Source organism: Zootoca vivipara, chromosome 1, assembly GCF_965207765.1.
Source record: "Zootoca vivipara chromosome 1, rZooViv2.hap1.1, whole genome shotgun sequence".
Lineage (NCBI taxonomy): Eukaryota > Metazoa > Chordata > Lepidosauria > Squamata > Lacertidae > Zootoca > Zootoca vivipara.
In genome coordinates this window covers 69769514-69784338 of record NC_142582.1, presented here as the reverse complement: position 1 = coordinate 69784338, position 14825 = coordinate 69769514, and the positions used below count along the sequence as shown (strand labels likewise).

Genomic DNA, 14825 nt, shown 5'->3' with positions numbered 1-14825 from the left:
TTTATTTACTCAGTCCAGTGAACCTTTGCATGTTATGGAATCACCCATAAATCAGTCTAGTGTGAGGTCTCAATGGATTGACTTCAAGTCTTGTAAAAGAATAAACAGCACCATCTCCAGCTACCGGTAGCCATCTCCAGGCTATAAAAATCATCAGGGAGTGCAAGCAGCTGTGTTCCACCCCCATCATGCCAGTTACCCTTGTTTATTGTTTTTACACATCATGAAACCAGCCCCGGGAAACTGTAGTGATGTGAACTGATGCTGACCTGACTTTACGAGGTGTGAAAATATCCATTGTCTCAGGCTCCATTCCCTGCCTAGCCAATGTCAGTTTAACTCTGGACTTTGTTCTCCCCAGTTCACTCCCTTGACTGAATTATTCCTGGATTTCCCTCACCCCGTTCTCTTGGTACATTTTCTCATTGGGACATGTAACAATTTCCTTCAAGAAGGCCTAACAAATACCACATTCTAGCATGGGTGAATGAATTCATTTGACCCGACTTTAGAAAAATAATCATTTCAGGTTTCATGAAATACATTCAAAATCACAACAAAGAGCCATAGATGCATCTTCATTGATACAACAGTATTAGCATCTGGGGGCAGCAAACTATCCAAAATGATTTTTTTTAAAGCTTTGGGTGGGGGACACTAATCTTGGGGCCCCTAAATCAATGTATAAGTATCTACAAAGGTATCTTGCTTCATCTCCTCCTTACTGAAGCTGCATTGTAGAGTAAACATACCATGCTGCGCCAGTTTGCACACCATAGTCATTCAACCATTGGATGGAAATGTGTCCAGAGTTTTCCAGTGCTGTATGACCTCTAACCTCTTTGGTGGAAGCCACTAGGGCTTGCAATGATACTTGAACTGTAGTTTTCTCTGATTCCTTACAATGGTGATGTACTCATTGCTCAAAGCTATGTTAAAGTAAACTCGTTTTCTCAGGGCACATGTAGAGTTCCAGTTGAACTGAGCTTCTTGGCAAAAGCAGCTAGTAGCAGCTTGGGGCAAGGAGAGGAGCTGCCATTTAAATTGGAGAAATAGCACAGGGGAGATGGGTTAACTCTGTCCCCTCATAGCCCTGAGCCAATTCAGGGAGAGGACAGACTGCTCCCAAGATGGGGGAAAAATAGACTGGGATTTGCAATTTCTTGTTTGCCCCACAAGTGAGAAAGACGGGGTGATTGGGTCACTAGTGTTTGCACCTGGTAGTCAATACGGATTTGAGCCAACAAGGGTCCTCCTCCATTGCAAGATCCCCCACAGTACCAATCCTGTCTTTACCAAGCGGCCCTGTCCTCCAGCTTTTTCCAAATGGCTGGACAATACTCTGAAATTAAACCTTGACTTTCTTTCTCCCTTGCACTAGATACCATTCCCTGTATGCTGTCTCCTTGGTCTGAATGGAGTGACTGCAGCGTAACATGTGGGAAGGGGATGAGGACCCGACAGAGAATGCTTAAATCTGCAGCAGAGCTTGGAGACTGCAATGAGGAGCTGGAGCAAGTGGAAAAGTGCATGCTGCCCGAGTGCCGTAAGTACAGACATCTGGAGTCTGAAGGCCAGTTTGCCGTTTCCCTTCCCCTTCTTTCCTATTCAGAATGCTGCTTGGCCAGAAATGTGGTCATTCTGCTTGCTCTGACAAAGGGCTGAGGCACAGCTACAGAGGCATTGCCAAAACACCATTTCCACACAAGCTGTCAGGGCAGGGTCGTTGACAAGCAGACTGACATGGGCAAGGAAGTGGGAACATGGAGATCTGAGACAAAAATGTAAGTCAGGCCCAAAGGACAAATGAGAAGGCAGAAATCAAGGAGCAAGGCAGAAATCAGTACCAAATAACAAGAGCTAGAGAGCTGAAGGATTGGGCCGTCTTTACCCAGGGATGCAAGGGGTGCAGGGCCCCCAGGTGCCGAATTCGGGGGGGGCACCAAATGTATACCTACTGCATACCGGTCCCTCTCAGTTGGCAGAAGTGAAAAGCAATGGAGTGAAAGTCCCTGTCACCCTTCCTCCGTTGCTCTGTTACTCTGTAGCGTCATATATTCCCGACGAGTTAGGAAAACAAAAAGTTGTTTCTGCTGCATTTTGGTTACAGGTGAGCAATCCCCCCCCCCAAAATAACCCTTTGATTTCGCCCCCCCTAAAAAAGGACAACAACTTTGAGTTCGCTCCCCCCCCCTTAAAAAAGGTCAACAACTTTGGGGGCACTGGGCGGATCTTTGCAGCCCGGCAGCGCATATGCTAAAGAAGACCTTGTTGATCGAGTAAGGCTTGGCTGAGTGGGCAGAGTCAGTCCAAGGCTTGAAGATACTTTGCTTATAAGCTGTCAATTTGGAAGCTGTCGCCACACAGGACACATATATCAGCAGCTCCTGGCACAGGGGTAAAGGTAAAGGGACCCCTGACTATTAAGTCTAGTCGCGGACGTCTCTGGGGTTGCGGCACTCATCTCGCTTTACTGGCCGAGGGAGCTGGCATTTGTCCACAGACAGCTTCTGGGTCATGTGGCCAGCATGACAAAGCCGCTTCTGGTGAACCAAAGCAGTGCACGGAAATGCCGTTTACTTTCCCGCCGGTGCCTATTTATCTACTTGCACTTGATGTGCTTTTGAACTGCTAGGTTGGCAGGAGCTGGGACTGAGCTTATTCTCAAAACATAATTATAAGATAATCTAGGTTCTGTGTTGCTGTAAAACAGCCTTCCCCAAGTTGGTGCTCCTAAACTAGCATGACCAGGGATGATGGGAGTTGTAGTCCACTAGCATCTGTAGGGCACCAGAGTGCAGAGAGCTGCTATAAAATTTGCTCTGTGACCATCAGGGAATTTTCCTGCTTTTTGGTGCCACTATCAGAGCATATTGACATAGTTCTTTAACTTCATTTGGTTGAGTAGCTTGATGCTCATGGCAGTCTTTCTTGTTCTGTCTGTGTAGCCATTGACTGTGAGTTAACAGAGTGGTCTCAGTGGTCAGAATGCAACAAATCTTGTGGGAAAGGTCATATGATCAGGACAAGGATGATCAAAATGGAACCTCAGTTTGGAGGAGCTTCATGCCCAGAAACTGTACAGCGTAAAAAATGCCGGATAAGGAAATGCTTGAGAAATCCCAATATTGAGAAACGGCGGTGGAAAGAGCCTCGTGAAAAAAGGAGAAGTGAGCAGGCAAAAGAAGATGTAGATGGCGAGCAGTTTCCAGGTATGTGTTGTAGACGTTGCTTGGAAGTGTTGTGCCATCACAAACTGGTTAAAAGAGGAGCAAACAGGCACACAACCCTAGACTACAATGCTAGTTTGTTTATTTATTCCCGAGTCATTTATAGATTCTGAACTGGTCCCCAGAGGCAACAGGAATGGTTAACACACAAAACCCCCAAAATTATAAAGAAACTACAACATTACTTAAACCAATTTCAGAATAAACACAAAAGAGAATAAAACACATACTAAGCTCCAGATATCCAATTTTGAAACTTTGGGTTTTATCCCACTTCAAGCATACTCTGAAAGATCCATTAATTTTTCAAGTCACGTCAAACTTAGGACCGTTAATTTTGAAGGGTCTACTCTGAATAAAACTTAGTTGGCTACATTCTTTTCCGAAATGTGGAATGGGAGCACATTCCATAGCTTCGGTCCTCTGCTTCTGTTTGTCATTCATTTTATCTATTTAATAGAAGGGGCCCAGTTAATGTACTAGGTTGGGCTACTGAAGTTCCTTGTGCATTTGGAAGCGCAGCCTATTCACATGGGCAACATCTGACACTCAGAAGATGCATTGTGTGGATGTGGCGGTGGGGATAGACACATGAGCCACAGATATTCATGAGGAATTTCTAAAAGTACAAACTATTTCTCAAGGTAACATGCCCAGTGACCTGTGGAATTATTTATATATCTAACCATGATATTTTAAAAGCTTGAAGTTAAGAACAGAAATCAAAACAAGTGTATAGAAGAGAGAATTTTTGCACAAAGTATTGACCTTCATGCTTTTATTTTATTTAAATTTTAGGTTGTAAGATGAAACCATGGACTGCTTGGTCAGAATGTACCAAACTCTGTGGAGGCGGAATCCAGGAGAGGTTCATGACAGTCAAGAAGAGATTCAAAAGCACTCAGTTTACTAGTTGCAAAGACAAGAAGGAATTAAGAGCCTGCAATGTTCATCCGTGTTAGCAAAACCCGAGTCTTTCAAATAATGCACTCTGAGCTACATGTAAAATCAACCTTGATTTGATTTTTTTTAAAAGAAGATATAAATTGTGTATATTAGTTTTCATTTTTGCAGTGTGGTTTGCTTATTAGTCTTGCTGGTGCAAGAGATATATTTTATAAATATTTCATCACAAATGTATGCTGAGAGTGACTCCTTGATGCTCCAGCTAGCCCTTAACGCATAAAAATAGTGAAGTCATTGTGAACTCCTAATAACTTTGAAATTATAGACATCTCTGTGTGGACATACATAATCATAGAAATATTACCTGTTAAATACACGGGATGCATGCATAAATTACATTGCAAACATAAATATCTATTTGGATCCAGTTTCAAAATACTCAAAGCAGTGCCTCTGTGATTACACAAACTGTGCCAAGGAATTTCTTCAATAATGCTGGTTCAATAATACTTCAGGTGCATAGTAATCTTTTTAAATTTGTATTTATAGCAATCCTGTGAGACATTTCTTTTTCCTTCGGTAGGGTCCGCCTCAAAATAAAGCATATTTTCTTCCTTCCCACTTTCAGAAGGGAAAGGAAAAATTTAAACTGTTCACATGTGAATAGAACAAATGGTAACACTTTCTGTCTGAAGGCCACAGATTAACTGTTGGGCTGCATCTAAGTAAGATCACTCTTCACGTTTGCCATGTCAGCTGTTACGTCAGGACCTCCTGTGACCACCAGACAGGAACCTGTGACTGCCAGAAGTTAGAATCATAGAATCATAGAGTTGGAAGAGACCACAAGGGCCATCCAGTCCAACCCCCTGCCAAGCAGGAAACACCATCAAAGCATAGTTGTAGGACTACAAGCGCTGATCATCCCTCAGCTTTGGCCATTCTGGCTAGAGGGTTGATGGGAGTTGGAGTCCAGCAGCATCTGAAAGGCCACAAGTGCTAAGTGGTAAGATACAAGGAAGCAGGCCTCAACTTGCATCAGGGATGGGGAACCTGTGGCACTCCAGACGTTGCTACACTCCATCAGTCCCAGCCAGCCTATCTCATCTCTGATTTGGAGATTATCCTTGCCTGGGGATCAGAACCAAACAGATCTCGGTAGTTTCATTGCCTTCTAAGAGTTGGGCTAACATAAATATACAAGGCGTTGTTTAGATGCCTGCTGCAGAGGTGACGGTCCTCAGCACCAGAGCTTCAAACCTTGTTCTATCTACCAAGTAATTCCAAGAAGGAAGAAGGGGAAGAAGCTTCTCCACATCACTCCCAAAGCTGCTTTTGCTGGTTTCAGTCACAAAGCTTCCATTTTTTGTCTCTCCATCACCTGGCAGAGGTATTGTTACCCTGATTAATTGTTACAGGCAGCATATATCATATGTTTGTTTCTCCTCATTCTCCTACTAGCTTTCCAGTAATGGCTGCCATATTTCTGGCATATATTTTCAGAGGAAAGTAACTGTCTTGAGAGACAGTTGTGGTGGTGCTGGTATTATCTATTAGTATAAAAACAAAAAGTACAGCTTCAATAGAAAGTTGGACAGTGGAGTAAGTACCATTGAAAGGGGGCTGGGGTCAGTAAGTGGATCCTTAGGGACATCCATGGATGAAGCAGAAAGCTCCTGCATTTCTGTCTAAAACGTGGGACCGCATTACAAACACAACTATGGCATACTGTGACAGGCACGGCCTTGAATAAATCCTTCACCATCTCTTTCATAAAACCCAATATTGGGAAATACATTGACCATGCGTTTCTAAATAATTTTAAGGAGCAAGCTCAAGTCTACCACAATAATGAAAAAGTGCATGGATTATTAGTAACATTTTGATGTACTGGGCAAATGACGCCCAGTATTAATGATCTCTGTATGCATCTTGCGTGCAGAGGAATGTGGGATTAGTGTGGGAGAGGGCAGAAGCATGCATGCAATGTCATTTTGCCAGAGTGGCTCATCAGGGCATGAGGCTGTAAACATTTCCAAAGGATAAGGCATCAGAGAGTTTCCCTGGAATGTCAAGAGGTGTAGAGAAAGATTCAGGTAATATATTAGGTAAAGGTAAAGGGACCCCTGACCATTAGGTCCAGTCGCGGACGACTCTGGGGTTGTGGTACTCATCTCGCTTTATTGGCTGAGGGAGCCGGCGTACAGCTTCCGGGTCATGTGGCCAGCATGACTAAGCCGCCGTTAAAAACCACAGTATAAAAAGGAGGGCATCTTTCTGCATTCTCTTCAGTTCTCTATGCCAAACATACAAGGACTGAGTCCAAAAGGGCCTGAGTTAAATTAGAGAGTCCCCAAAACTATAATGATATTGTTGCATGCAGTGGTCTCAGAATGAAATAATGTGCAGGGTGATGCCACCAGCCTTCTAGAGGTATCCAACTATTGCTGAAAAGGAATGAATTCTGCACACAGCTCCAAAATTCCACAAGGTTTTCATTTTCAATTTGTCATATAGTTGCTGACATTAATCATTTTGTACCCCTTTTCAGAGCTGCAGCATTTATAAACAGCAGCACAGTGTGTTGGCACCCTAAGGGGGGGGGGGGAAACAGTTTTATTGTTTTTGACACAGAGAGATTCACCTAAGACTGGCCGCTGAGCTCTAGGAAAATGTAAACACCTCTTCCAACATAATATTTGGTGCACTCTGGGTGTCTCTTTGAAAGGGTACCACGGGCACATTATACATGGAAATATAACAGGTCTCATTTGTAACTATTCCAGAAAGGATTCGCCTCAGAAGATATGTGTGGTCAGCTAGAAATAACATCACTTTTCTACGTATAACCCAAACATTGTTTCAGAATCAACTCTACTTTTGACTCATCAGTCTGTCTGCCATTTGGGTGTCTGTGGGGTTGCTAACCAAGCAGAAATCTGAAGAGCTAGGCTCTTAGCTTTTTTACCACAGTCACCATAGCCTTGTTAAAAGAGGTCCTTTATTCAAGATAAATATATGTCCTTTCACTGAAGGCCTCATCAGAAAAGTTAACGTTATCTCAAAAGGTTGGCAGTGTTCTTTTTCTAGAGCTAATGTGCACCTCGCCTCCCAAACCCTCACTATATTCCTTCTCATAAGCCCTTTCCATCCTTGTCTCTGAGACACACCATCTTCTTCACAGTTCGTTCATTGTGGTTGTGAGTGTCTTCTCATGTACCATTTGCACTGAGTAGCCAGTCACTTCCAGTGCAAAGCCACCCAAAGCAATTGAGCGCCAACGGGCAAGGAAGGGAAGGACTAGGGAAAATTCAAGAGGGCCTTCAGCATAGGTGCCGAGCAGAAATGTCTTGAAAGGACAAGCACACTTATCAGTTAATGCACGAGATTAGGCTGGTGCTAATTTTTGTGTCTCTGGTTTTCAGATATCTAAGATTCAATTATGTTTTGCTTCAATGAATTCTACATTAACTTCCTCCCATTATATACTTATTCAGTCCAAATATGCATGAAATATGTAACCACTGGAATATGCCCAGTTGCATTTACTTGCAAAAAAACAAAGCACCCTGCATTAAAATGTTTTGATTCTTTTACGCTGTGCTTGTATTAAATGCTAGTAATTGTCCCAGAAAGAGTGCTGGCTCTACTGAACTAAGTAAGAATTTCCATGAACTTAATAATTTGACTTTCACCATCCCCAGTACTTGATTGACACAGCAGCTGCTCTGTGTAGTTGCTTGTAATTTCTTTAATATCTAATAGTATTATGCTTGGTTGGCTGACTTTTCAAAGGACTGTGATTCGAAAGCATGAAAGAGCTTGCAGCTGAAGACAATTTGGTTGTTCCATCAACTGATAGCATAGCTGTCCCAGTCCAAATTGACAAATTTCTTCTAATTTGATCCAAATAGTGGTGGGAATCATTACTTTTTGTAATAATGATAATTTTTTTAAAAAATGAAACAAAAAATTAATGAAAAACAGAACAGCCCCAATCCAGCTAATCACTTTTAGTGGAAATTTAATTATGACTACCTTGTTCCATTGGTTTTAATGGGACTAAGACTGCAATGCTATACACACTTAACCTGGGAGTAAGTCGACTGAAGTCATGAGACTTACTTCTGGGTAGAGATGTGTATGATTGTGCTGTTAATCACACCTGATTTTAGCTTGATAGAGTCTCTTAAGGTTGATTTTTCTATTAAAGAAATGAATCCCAAAGTGACATGGAATGCATAGCATTATTGCAAAGTTACTGTAAACCTTCTAGTAGTGTAATATTTTTTTGCAAATATTACAATAATAGACCACACTTCTTATCTTGTACAATAATTCATGCCTGTTGCACACTCTGAAACCAAAAGCACAGGTATAGATCTAGGAATTTTATACACCTCACTTACCATTTATTAACATCCTCTGTATTTTATTTTCTTACATAATCTGTAGAAACTTTACAAGCAATGAAACAGAAATGTTAGGGGGCTTATATGTACAATAGGTTTTAATAAAAGCAACTTGGTTTTTTAAAAAACAAAACAAAAAAGGCCTTTTTGTTTTTATGTTTTCTTTGTTGTTGTTTGTTTTGGTTCACTATGGAATTTCTGAGAAAGCTGTCATGGATATATTTCTTACCAAAGTCTTGTGTAGATGTTTTGTATGTAGTTGTCTGGCTAACACATTATTATTTTGGAATAAAGACATCTTTACTATGAAAACAACACCACTTGTTTGTTTGAGTTTAATGGTAAAGGTAAAGGTAAAGGGACCCCTGACCGTTAGGTCCAGTCGCGAACGACTCTGGGGTTGGGGCGCTCATCTCACTTTACTGGCTGAGGGAGCTGGTGTACAGCTTCCAGGTCACATGGCCAGCATGACCAAGGCGCTTCTGGTGAAACCAGAGCAGCGCATGGAAACGCTGTTTACCTTCCCACCTATTTATCTACTTGCACTTTGACGTGCTTTCGAACTGCTAGGTTGGCAGGAGCTGGGACCAAGCAACGGGAGCTCACCCCGTCACAGGGATTCGAACCGCCGACCTTCTGATTGGCAAGCCCTAGGCTCTGTGGTTTAGACCACAGCGCCACCCGCATCCCCTGAGTTTAATGGTACAAGTACATAAATGTTGTTGGCATCCGTCTGTCTTCATAAACAATGGACTGTGCCTCCAGGGGTCAAACCACTGCATTAGCAGTACCAAAGTGACCTACCCAGGGGGCAACAATGGCCCTCTCTCAGCCTCATTGATGTGGCCCAAAAGAAAGCAGAGCAACACATTTGACACCAGCTTGGCTGCACAAAGGAAGCTTACATAGGAACCACCCAACCTTTTTAGGGATTCCACTCTGAATTTAGTCTTTTGTTCTCCTAAAGATATCCCACAGAGCAGTGGGAGGTTAGGATCAGAGTTTCCCTTCTCCTAAATGGGTTACCTTCCCAGGTTCACAAGCTCCATCTGCCCCTCACTTTCCCCTACAGTACGTGCAAAAACCGGCATCTTGACTTGGACCCACTATTGATCTCATCCGCTCAATCTGCTGGAGCCTGCCTTCGCATGCAGGGGAAGTCCCTAACTCACTGAGGGTTTCAGACCTATTGGCTATCCTCACCTGGTTTAGCAGGCCAGTTGAAGCCATTCCCAGACACTGGCCACTGTTGCATGCTGACAGCTTCTAGGACCAGCAAGAACAGGCACAAGTTGGGGGGCCTGATGATCAGAAACTCAGAACAGAGAGGAAGAAACTGTTTTTGAAAGCACGCACAAACTTGGGTAAGTCCTGATGTATAAGGATAAAAGGTTAAAAAGTGTTGATGAAGACATCACAAAAGAATGAGGTGGTTCTGGAAGGAAAGACCAGCTCCATATTTAGGGCAGTGTGTGAGGTTCCCCCACTCAGGGTGCCAAATTAAGGGGGTGCAAAATTGAGAAGATCCATAATGAGAAGATCAATTTGGGGGTCCCAATTTTGGCCTCACATAGGGCACCATATAACAAAGATTACCAAAGTCCACTCCGGGAAAGAAATTATATTGGGCTTGTCTAACAAAAAAAGTGGTCCCTGCTTCATTGACTTTCAAAGTAGGGCTTATGTTACTTCTAATATAGCATTCATCAGGTTTTGAAAAGATTGAAACCATAGGGAATAAAGAGCACTTTCTGGTCACCTAAAGATGTCAGTTACTAGGGCCATTCTATTGTCTATTGTATTGAGGTTTTGGTGGGAAAACCTACACTTAATTTTGATTTTGGACTATGCAGCAAAGTCTCTGCTTTTCAGACCCTACAAAATGGAAATGGTTTGGGGGAGGTACTAGGAAACAGTCATCAAAAAGTAGAACTTGCTTTCCTGGGCTTAGGAAGAAGTGTGTTTGAATCAGTGTGTTTGAATCGTCTAAAGAGACGAACTCCAGCAACTCTTTTCTAGAAAAAAGCAGTGGTCCCTGTATGATAGTATCAGAAATAGCTCAGAAAAGAAATATAAACCCTGTCAGTGCCACATGCAATGCGCGGGGGGGGGGGGAGAGAGAGAGAGTTAACTTATGCAATTTAATTCCCTTGACCTTTGATGAGTGTTCTGATAATGCCATCACATTTCCACTTTAATAACTGCTGAGAGCAAATGTACACTTTCATTTATCCTCCTTGGAAGAAGCTGTGTTATTGCAGCCTAAAGACTTCACCAGCAAAAATGGACTGCGCTAAAGTTCCTTCTAAGAGGTATTCCAGACACCTGTCATTCTTCACTCGGCATGCAAACTCATTTAAGGCCTTTTATCGCTAGGCTTTCAACAGCCAACCTTTACTTCCTGTTGTTTTTTGCAACGTTCTGTGAAACAAAGGCAATTACAGCCCACCTGAATGATATTTAAGCATCCTCTCCTCCTATTTGTAAGCTCCAGAATGGTTTGCACATTAACTTGATGCACAGCATTAACTGCTCAGTAGGCACAAAGCAAGAGTATTCCTTACACTCTCTTATCGGCACCACAGATCTTGTACTGTTGAATTTGCAGTCTCTCACAGCTCTTACGAGACAGGCTACTTTGATAATGGAAGACCCAAAGAGTAAACTTCAAAAAGGAAAGGATATCTATGGAAATGTATAGTGCACCCGTTAGCAGAGACACATCAATAATGCAGCTGCAGTCCAGAGTGAAAATCCTGGTAAAGGTTTACTGAAAAAACCTGAACAAAACAGGAACTGAGAACTAATGGGAAATGAAGTTCTAGACCTAATAGACAAAATAAAGACAGGCAAATCACTGTATCTGGATGGCATCTACCTGAGAGTTGTCAGATAACTCAAATGTGAAATGGCTGGTTTTCTAACAATAAATATGTCCTCCATACCTGAGGACTGGAAAGTAGTCAATGTAGCACCATTTTTTTTAAAGGGGATGCAGGGGGGGATCCTGGGAAATACAGGTCAGTTGGCTTAGCATCTGTCATGGGGAAGCTGGTGTAGTTAAAAATAAAATAAGCAAGCATATAGAAGAACAAGCCTTGCAGAAGCAGAGCCAGTATGGCTTCTCCGAGGGCAGTTGATGCCTCATACACCTATTAGAGCAGAAAAATATAGATAGAGGTGGTGCAGCTGACACAGTGTACTTGGACTTTCAAAAGGTTTTCAGCAAGGTACTTGAGCAATTGCAGCATTGCCTCTGGTTGAACATATGAACCAAAGTGTTTAGCATTAAATTCTAGGATGTTTGATGGAAGGCAGCTGGAATATGGCCTTACTATACCTCAAAGAAGGCTGGACTCCCTTAGCACTGAGTTTGTCTCTATCTTTTAAACACCTTTTGTAGGCCAGAATTGCCTAGGATAACCACAAAGAAAACAAATCCTCTTGATGTATGCCACCTTACAAATATGTGAGGACTGAATACAATTAAGCAGTATTATCAGTTTGTCTAAATGCAACATTTAGAACATAAAAAGGGTCCTGCTGCATCAGACTGAAGGGCTATGTAGTCATGAGAACAAAAGAGGAGCCTGATAGCTCAGGCCAGTGGCCCATCTCCTCCAACATCATGTCCTCACATTGGTCAACCAAATGCTTATAGGAATCCTGGGGGGGGGGGGGGGAATTCAAGCAATCTCCCATTCTACTAGTATCCAAAGGCACATCACCTCTGCAAGTGGAGGTAATACATAGCCATAATGACTAGTAGCCATTGAACATATGTTAACCTGGTTTGAACTTAAGACGCAATACCAAACTTATCCTATCCTACTTCCTTTAGCCCCAGGAGTGCAAAGAGCGAGGTTGCTGGAAGTTAAAGCACCGGTCTTGATCCTGGCTATGCAGAGTGTGACTCCTGACAGGTAACCTCTTTCTACCTGACTATAAGTGCAGTTGGCTGTCCAGTTTAATGCTTCGACTGCTTGTTCTGATATTCTACTCAAGGTTCTTATGTTGTATGGTTATTATGTTGCTTATTATCTGGTATTTTTGGCAAAATTAAGGGCAGCGCATATGGAGGTGGGTAGCTCAGTTGGTTAGAGCGTGGTTGCAGGTTCGATTCCTGTAAGGGACAGCTGCATATTCCTGCATTTATGATTCTGTGAAATAAATTTCTTAGCCTGGTCATGGGCTTCAGGCTTATGCACTCCCTCCCCTCACTCTTTCTCTGCTTCCTTCACTGCCGTAAAAGGCAACCACTAGGTTACCTAGAAAAACCTCAAATTAAAACACATGGTGGGGCCTCCTAGCTCAATATTTACCTTCTACACTTGGTGGGTGGAGTAATTTGGATTCACCCTAACATAGCTGTCAAGTTCTCCCCTTTTTTAAAGGGAAATTCCCTTACGCTGAATAAGAAAAGGGAAAACTTGACAGCTATGCACCCTAAATATAATCCCAAATGCTGAATAAATCTGAGGAGGTCCCAAAGTAGCGTCACCAAGGATATTGGTGCAGGGAGCGGGGGCTTGCCACCATCCCACACCTGTTCTTCCCAGGACACAGAACACACCAGGCAAGGGACTCTTGTATCAGATCCTAGCAGCTATGTAATGGTGTAGTCCTGACCTGTAACTTATTTGCTTGTTTTTGTTAATTTGTGTCCTTGGTAAGGTGGAAGAATAGGGGGAAGAACACTGAGCATGCCAGAAAATATAAACAAAATACCACTAGATGGTGCTAAAAGCACAGCTATTATTTATATAGTACAACAGTATGTGTTTTGTGGTTTGAAAGACTTGACTATGCAACTGGAGACTATTAAAGAGTTAAGGTGCACCAGGAGACTATGCAACTGGAGACTATTAAAGAGTTAAGGTGCGACGGGGAACCAGGGAGCGCGGCACGGTGGGCGGGAATGCCGAACTCGCGCTCCGCTGGGCTGGGCTCCGCCTCCGCCCACCAGCCCTGCTTCTAGGGAGGGGCACAGCCCGGCGGAGCGCGAGTTCGCCGTTCCTGCCCACTTTGTGGCCCCTCCCCTTTCGTGCCTTGGCCCCTCCCCTTGCCCCCCCCTAGTTTTGATCCTGGGTACGCCCATGCCGTGGGGTACAGCAGCTTCCTCAGGCGGTGGAAACTGAAGAGATGACGCCCACCTCACAGCTTCTGCCACCACCAGAGAAGCATCCAAGGTAAGGGAGATGTTGGCATTCGCAGAGTGACACAGCATTCTGCCAGTTACAGGTAGGTAGCCATGTTGGTCTGACGCAGTCAAAACAAAATAAAAAAAATCCTTCCAGTAGCACACTAGAGACCAACTAAGTTTGTCATTGATATGAGCTTTTATGTGCATGCACATGAAAGCTCATACCTATGACAAACTTAGTTGGTCTCTAAGGTGCTACTGGAAGGATTTTTTTTATTTAGCATTCGGCCACACAGTTTTGCCGCCAGTGGCAAAACTCAATGAGAGGGAAGCATTCCAAAAGTTTGCCCTCACACATCCCAGCAACACTTTGCAAGGGCTTTTCCATGAGTGGGAGGAGGATGTTTTGCTTCAGGCTCCAAAATGTTTTGGGCCACCTCTGACCTAAGACATTATGATGTTTTTTCCCCCAGGAAGGCAAGACCTGCCTGGGGCTTAAAGTGGCTCCAAGCAAATACTTTGTTCTGTCTTTTAACATTTTTAAGATTTACAATATCTTACAATATCTTAAAATTGATATTTAGTCTAACAAAATCTGACCAATTAAATTTTATCCCAGTGGGATTATTGTGGCTCTTTTTTATGCATTTGTCTTTTTGTGTGACCGTGCTGATATTGTATTTTATCTGATTTTTTTGTCTGTCTTTTAATTTTTATTGACTAAATTGGTTTGCATCACATAGAGAACTAGGCAAACATGTGACTTATCAATGTAAACTGTAACAAACAATGCACCTGACATGTTAATGGAGACTCCGCTAAAGCTTTTGTTTTTATGTCACACCCTTCTTCAAGGCTTGTGACTGACAAGATTTATTGTTGCGTGAGCTTCTGTCTGAGGGCAACTAACCAATTACTTCATGTCTGTCAGGAGACATATTACACTAGCTGAGAGGAAAAGCCTTCTTAAAATGTTTCCCAAGACATCCTGAGCTCTACATAACCTGTCACCTCCAAAACTGTTATACTTGCTTTTAACCTATAAATATCAAATCCTAACACTCTCCTGGGTGGGGAAGGAGACAGCTGAGTTAAGAAATCTTTCATTTTTAAAACAGGGTATCGATCTCCAAG

At 42.8% G+C, this 14825-nt stretch overlaps 1 protein-coding gene across 1 annotated transcript in view; it reads left to right on the top strand.

Moving 5' to 3' along the window:
* Nucleotides 1-8863, top strand: part of SPON1 (spondin 1) — a 274024-nt gene extending 265161 nt beyond the window's left edge. The window contains exons 14-16 of the mRNA XM_035118396.3: nt 1382-1546; nt 2949-3212; nt 4029-8863. Of these exons, the coding sequence (XP_034974287.1) occupies nt 1382-1546; nt 2949-3212; nt 4029-4192 (593 nt within the window). The 3' untranslated portion in view covers nt 4193-8863. The remainder of the gene's footprint in view (nt 1-1381; nt 1547-2948; nt 3213-4028) is intronic.
* Nucleotides 8864-14825: the final 5962 nt, after the last annotated feature.